The sequence below is a fragment of the Arachis ipaensis genome, chromosome B6 (genome assembly GCF_059453495.1).
Source record: "Arachis ipaensis isolate K30076 ecotype BB chromosome B6, ASM5945349v1, whole genome shotgun sequence".
Taxonomy (NCBI): Eukaryota; Viridiplantae; Streptophyta; class Magnoliopsida; order Fabales; family Fabaceae; genus Arachis; species Arachis ipaensis.
Genome location: NC_142441.1, coordinates 151063631 through 151071287, shown reverse-complemented (window position 1 = coordinate 151071287; position 7657 = coordinate 151063631). Strand labels below are relative to the sequence as shown.

The 7657-nt window shown below is 30.8% G+C and overlaps 1 protein-coding gene across 1 annotated transcript; it reads left to right on the top strand.

Moving 5' to 3' along the window:
- The first annotated feature begins 4669 nt into the window (after positions 1-4669).
- On the top strand, positions 4670-7020 carry LOC107605633 (putative isoaspartyl peptidase/L-asparaginase 2). Its single transcript, XM_016307578.3, has 4 exons — positions 4670-4923; positions 5037-5270; positions 6026-6112; positions 6305-7020. Exons 1-4 carry the CDS (start codon positions 4762-4764, stop codon positions 6800-6802), a joined length of 981 nt encoding a protein of 326 aa, XP_016163064.1. The 5' UTR covers positions 4670-4761; the 3' UTR covers positions 6803-7020.
- Positions 7021-7657: the final 637 nt, after the last annotated feature.

The following is a 7657-nucleotide window of genomic DNA, read 5'->3' as shown; positions in this document are numbered from 1 at the left end:
TTTGGTAACTATTTATATACATTACATTATTCATATATTTGTTGGAAACTCTAATATTTATAAATATAAAAAAATTATGAAAATACAGTTGTCTAGAATATATTTTTTAACTTTAAAACAAACATATGCATCCACTTAATTTTTCATTTATCTAAGTAAAAGAATCATGAATTTTACCAAGAAAAGTGGTGGCAGCCTGTTAATGAAGATATACTGTTAGGGTTTTAAATTAAAGAAGGGTCAGTGTAGTGTCTCTTTCACTCTTTTCTATTTGCTGCCGACTATATATTATTAATTAATTACCAGTTACCACATGTGTATGCTTTTCCCTCAACCATGGAAATAGAATCAACAACTAACATTATTCCACAGATTCATGTATCTTTCTATTTACCCCTAAAATACGGACTGTCATATATTATTCTATGGACGTGTATTTATTTATTTTATTAATATGACCTGTCCCTAAGGATTTTTGCCGCTTTTTATTTTCTATCTGGAGGACTGGAATGAGTTGAACGCAATTATGGAGAAGGGAAAAGCTTTACTTTAATGTGGTGTCGGTGCAAAAGAAAATTGGACCGTGGGAATGGGGGAGGAGAACTCGGACCTTCTAATTTGCATGCACTTAAGCGTACCGTCCGATTTTCGCATAGGCAAGCCACGCGTCGCTAAGTGTTTGCTCCCCATAAACAGTGCCTCTTTAACCCAACCAAACTCAGTGTATGCATACCAAACAAAAAATAAAAAAAATCGGACCACAAAAAAAAAATCAGATCACGGTCCGATTTTCATTAGTGTAAATTAAAAAAAAAATTTCTATAACCACAAAACGGACCCAACGATTACTTTAACGAACCAAAAACAAATCAAATAAAGAAATCGGACCATCTGTTTTGCGGGGTCATATCGCACGGTCCGATTTCTTCTATGTGCTAGTGCAAAATAGACCCTCCGATTTGCTTACAAAATTTTCAATACATAGAAATTGGAGGGTCCGATTACTTCCTTTCCAAATCTGACAAAACATGTCCCACATTTGGGTGTAGCACCCCCTCAATCCATATCCCAGCACAACACCAATCTCTCCTCCATAACCAAAAAAATAACCCGATTTTTGTTTTTCTAGTCTTTTCTATATAAAAAAAAAACAAAAAATATAAAATATATATAATTTAATTTATTTTTAATATATATTTTATTTAATAATTAATTTTAATGATTGATTTTAATATGATTAAAATATATGTATCGGTTAAGTAGTGCATGAAAATGTAATTACATGATTATTTTAACTTTTATATTTACCAAAAAAATGTTTATTTATAATTACTGTGTAATTTATGCGATTATAAAAAAAAGTAATTTACATTATTATTTAATTTAATGACATATATAATGAAAGTATTTGCAATATCTAATTTGCTACACATTTTGTATTAAAAGTAAAATAGCAATATATAAAATAATGAGAGAAAAAATAAAATCCTCTTATTATTTTTTCTATAAAAAATGGTCTCTCTAGTCTCTATAAAAAAGCTATAAATAACACATAACACGTGAGGTGCTACCACTAAGAAAAACCAACTAGCTCAATATATCTATTAACTTTATATTTCATTGTATTATGTGTCGAGTAATTTTTAAATCTCTTATATTTAAAATTGAACACAATTAACAATTACCATGAATTAGTTATTACCCAATAAAATTATTACCTAATTTTTTATTTTAGTTTACTTGATAATTTTATTTTTTAAAAAAAATTGACATATTCATAAAAAAGAGAAAATAACAAATAGGTTCCTGACATTTTGTTCCGCGGATATTTTCGTCCCTAACCATTGAAAAATATTTTTAAGTCCCTGACGTTCACATAACTTAGACGGATCAGTCTTTGACAGAGACATTTAGACGGATTAGTCCCTGATGAAAACATTTAAACAGAAGGACTGATTCGTCCAAATTTTATGAAGTTCAAAGACTTAAAAGTATTTTTTAATGGTTAAAGACGAAAATGTATGCGAAACAAAAGGTCATCACCTATTTGTTATTTTCTCTAATTTAATATATGAAATGCATGGCCCTACTACAAATAGGGTAAAAAACATGGCACCTTGGCTTTCATCAAATTCTTACATTACTCCAGAAGATGCCACCTCGTGTGTTGTGATGCTCTGATTAAAGAGTACTAAAATTTAATTTATTTAATTAATCCCTCGAGATTTTCAAATTTAATGTCGTTTAATTGGTCTTTGTCTTTTTCTCCCATTAGCTAGGACTGCGCTTTAATAATAAATTAATTCTTCCCACCCAAAAGCAGTGGATCTTAAATGTTCAATTTGAACTTTTCTTCGTTATTTTTTTTTTTAATTTATTTCTCCTTTAAAAAAGTACAAATGATTAAAAAATAAAGAAGGATCTAGCACTATCATATTTTAAACGAAGAATCTTGCTAGTGAACTTTGTAGCCCCGCTTCCGATTAAAAAATAATTAAAAAGGACAATGAAATTTTGGCTACTCAATTTTTTTTTACATCTTGATTTCCTCCCCTTTTAGCATTTTAAAAGACTCAAAACTAAAAAAAATGGTGAAATTTATGTAGATATTTTTAACTTGAATTTTCGATCTACGTAAGTAATAAGTTTAAATGATCAACAATTTTTAGTTGATATATATAAGATGAAGTTATGAAAAATTATTAGATGATCAGTTAACTTTATAATTAGGTAAAAATTCAGGTGAAGTCGAATTTACGTGAAGTTGATACCTGAAAGTCGTTAGATGAAAATTTAGTCAAATAAGTCAACTCATCTAACGGCTTTCAGGTATCAACTTCACGTGAAGTCGACTTCACCTGAATTTCCACTTTATAATTAAGTCTCAACAAAACCTTCAAAAAGCATTTTTCTTAGACTGCTATTTTTTAATGAAAAAGAAACAAAAATTTATGAAACTATACACACAAAAATTCTTATAACAAATCCAACATTAAAAAAGAACAAATTTTAAAAAGTATAGAAATTTTTAAATAAAAATACAAAAAAAAAATTCATATCTATTATACAAAAATGTTTAATTTAATAAAATTTCTGTATTTCTATTATTCAAAAACTATTAATTTAAGAAAACAATAATTTGTTAGGGACTTAGTTTTAAAAAAATTGTTTATCCTGTATTTTCTAACAATTATTATAAAATAATTATGTTCTGGCAAGCAAAAATTGTCTCTGTCGGATCCAAAACGGTGAATCTTTTTACCAGCAAGGCATTAGCAAATCCAAGATTCCTTCAGAGGTGAATCTTTCAGACACGGACACAAAAGTAGTAATTTATTCATGCAGTTAAATAGTGATATATATATGTGTAATTAATATATAATATCTCTTACCTTATTGTCTGGGAGAATCATATATCATATATAATATAGTTAGTAGCAAAAGACACCGGTGGTCCACCCAAATATTTGGTTGTTTCTGCTGGTCGTAGAAGGGCAAATTCGGAAAATGACACCTCTTAAAGGCAGAAGAAGATTATATTTATGGGCAAGAGTTCTTAATGACACCATAGAAATTATTAATCCAAGAGTTCTTGACTCATCATCACTATTTTACATACTTTGTAAGTACTCCACTCTACAAACTTTAAATTAAAAAAAAAAAATATGCATTTAGTTAACAAAGTAACTAATTCTTAAAAAAGTAATTTTGAGTAATAACAAAACTAATATAAACTGATTTTGACTAATAACAAAACCAATAAAAACTAATTTAAAAATTTTGACCAGTAACAAAATTAATATAAACTAATTAATTTTGACTAATAACAAAACTAATAAATTTAAAAAATTAGAGTAATAACAGAACTAATAAACTAATTTTGACTAATAACAAAACTAATATCAACTAATTTAAAAAGATTTTTGTATTAATTTTTCTTATTATATAAAAATGTAATTTTTTTATTTGTATATAAATACATATATTTTTTAACTTATTTTTAATATATATTTTATATTAATAACTGATTTTAGTAGTTGATTTTGATGTACATTTAATATAGTTATTTTTAACCGTGTCACTCTAACAACTTATTTAGGTGCTATTAAATTGTTAAAAAACAAAAGATCTATTTTTTACATAATAAATAAAGAAATTTACTCAAACATAATAAATAAATTAAAAAATAATATTATATAAAATATTTAAATATAATTTTTTTATTTTTAATATTTTATTCTTTAAAAAAATAATTAAAACAAAAATATTTTTTATTTCATAAATTCGTTTAAATAAGTCGTAAATATTCAAATGATGACATCTTCATATAAAAATAACATTATAAATTCTTAGATGGTTAATCAAATATATAATTAATTCATCTAATAATTTACCATGCTATTTTCATACGAAGATGTCAATGGGAGTATCACCTTCTAATATACATATAGAATACGGTAATTTAGTTAATTTAGCGGTAGTTGAGTGAAGAGAAATAGTTACTACCCATAGGGCGTAGTGGTACAGGTTGAGATAATTTAGTGGAAGGTAATTTAAGAAAAGAGAATACGTGGTTGTGGTTGGATCCAAATAGCAAGTAGATTCCAAACCCGAATTGAAATGAAAGATTCGGGTCCAAACATTTTGCTATAAAAGGAGGGTGTCCCTCCCTCACATCGTTGCAGCCTCCATAATCTCAGAAGCACAGAAAACTGAGAAAGAGAGTAGGGTGAGGGTAGGCCGTAGGATTAAGACACTAATATGGGTGGTTGGGCTATTGCTGTGCATGGCGGAGCTGGTGTTGACCCTAATCTCCCCCTCCATCGTCAAGAAGAAGCCAAACAACTCCTCACTCGCTGTCTCAATCTCGGCATCTCTGCCCTCAATTCTAATCTCCCTGCCATCGACGTCGTCGAACTCATCGTACGTCCTTAATTCACTAATTCACTAATTATTAATTCATCTAGTTGCGACTGCACCTATCATCATAGACATTAAAAAATGGAGAAATGAATTTGTGGTTGTGATTGTGATAGGTCAGGGAATTGGAAACAGATCCATTGTTCAATTCAGGGCGTGGATCTGCCCTAACGGAAAAAGGAACTGTGGAGATGGAGGCTAGCATAATGGATGGCCCAAAGAGGCGATGCGGCGCCGTTTCGGGTCTCACCACCGTTAAGAACCCAGTCTCTCTGGCCCGTTTGGTTATGGAAAAATCCCCACATTCCTACCTCGCTTTCTCTGGCGCCGAAGACTTCGCTAGACAACAGGTTCCCAAACACGCCCTTCCCCTCACGTCCTTTCCGTTTTACTATTTTTTTTTATATTCTCTCTTTTTTTTCTTCTCATTTACAGAAAATATAAGAAATTAACGTTTCAGAAAAAAAAATCTGGATCAGATCGGATGCGATACAGAAAATCTAACTTTTAAATGGTCAAGTTTAAGTCATTTTTGAAAACTGCATCTGAGAATAAATATGAAATTTAATTTATATATTTAATTAGAAAAATCCATGAATTTGATAAAAAATAATAATAAAAGACGAGATTCTCCTGTGAAAAAATTGTTAAATAATAAAGATGCACCGTATGAAAGTTGTGTACAGTTTTCATCGGGAGAATCTTTTTTCTTTTTCATTTTTGTCTCAACGCTGAAGTACATGAACTAGTTGCACTTTGTTTGCTATCTCACGTGTGTAGGTCTAAATTTTTTTTATAATATTAAATTAGAATATATTTTTTAAAAAAGTTTAATCACGTGACTTCTTCTATTTTTTTTCCCTTTTATTTATTTATTTAATTTTTTTCTTTTCGGAGGAATCTCCTGGACCCTGGTGAGTTGGAACTTAGTTGTATAATATGTTACTATGTTTTGTCAACGTGTGCGGTGAGCACTACTTGCAAATCTATCTTCTCTGTTTAACGTGGGGTGCAAATCTTGAATCTGTGTGATTAATTATTATTAAATTTCATATAAGACAAGGTTTAATTGAATTTTTAATTTGTTTTGATTTCTGATCTTCAGGGAGTGGAGGTTGTGGACAATGAATACTTCATAACCCCAGAAAACGTTGGCATGCTCAAATTAGCAAAGGAAGCAAATGCAATCCTGGTACGTACTATGTTACGGCCACACTTAAATTAGCTATCAGTATAAAATATATATTAAAAAATATTAGCCGTCTTTGATTAAAAATTAGACGAAAATAATTATATAAAAATTAATTCCTAATTTTTCGTTTACTATTATTGTAGTGCGTTCCACTACTGACTTTGATGTGTGCATGATTGATGATTATTGCAGTTTGATTACCGAATTCCCAATGGATGCGAGACAACATGCGGTGCAAATGTGGAGTCCCCACTCCACATGAACGGTCTTCCCATCAGCGTATACGCACCGGAGACGGTGGGTTGCGTGGTGGTGGACCGGGAGGGACGTTGCGCGGCCGCCACATCAACTGGTGGCCTCATGAACAAGATGGCGGGTCGCATCGGCGACTCGCCCTTGATAGGCTCTGGGACCTATGCATGTGACCTATGTGGGGTCTCGTGCACCGGCGAGGGCGAGGCTATCATTCGCGCCACGCTGGCGCGCGAGGTCGCCGCCGTGATGGAGTACAAGGGACTTGGGCTCCAAGAGGCAGTGGATTTTTGCATCAAAACTAGGCTTGATGATGGGAAAGCTGGCCTAATTGCTGTGTCTAAAAATGGTGAAGTGGCTTATGGGTTTAATTGTAATGGCATGTTTAGGGGTTGTGCCACAGAGAATGGGTTCATGGAGGTTGGAATTTGGGAATGAAATTACAAATTAGGCTTAATTTGTGCTTTTGCGTTTTGTATTTGGGGATTTGGCTTCTTAACCTTTGATTTCGTGAGGGTAAGGTGGTGAAAAATGAAAATATTATGTAGTGATGTGGAATTATGTATTAGTAGTTAGGTTTTTCTATTTTTCTGTTTTGAAGGATAGAAAATGTGAATGAAATAATCATTATGTTAGTTTAATTTCTGACCCTCAAACACATTTGTCAATATATGTTTGATCTTTGTTTATATATATCAATCATATTAATATATTATATACACACTAAAAATTAATTATTAAAATAATTATTTATATTAAAATATAAAATATATATTAAAAATAATTTAAATAATATATGTACATAAATAAATATATATTAACTAATTTAGTAACTAATTTTTCTAATGTATATATATAAAAAAAAAAAAAGAAAAGAAGAAAGAAACCAGGAGAAACAAAAATATGGCCCAATGGACCCCCCTCTCCTTGTAATTCAGCCCCAATGAGTGCCTTAAAATAAAAATGTTTAGTCACTATGGTCTAGTAGAGCACAACATTAGACCAAGGTTTAACGCACTTAAATTTTGTTGGGCCAACCGTGGGAAGCTCTCGACAATTGGGGAGAATTCAGGGAGGAATCAAGTGAGAGAACATAGATGAGAAAACACCACATCCAACTCAAAACTTTAAGGTGTCAAATTAATTGGTCTCTCATCTTATAAACTCCTCACTCTTCCTTATTTTCTTTGATGTGGGACTAACTTCAACACTTCTCACATTTGCAACACTAACAAATTTATGTATCAGAATCCACGGTTTGAGCTATGGCCGCAGAAATGCAAAAACAATAGA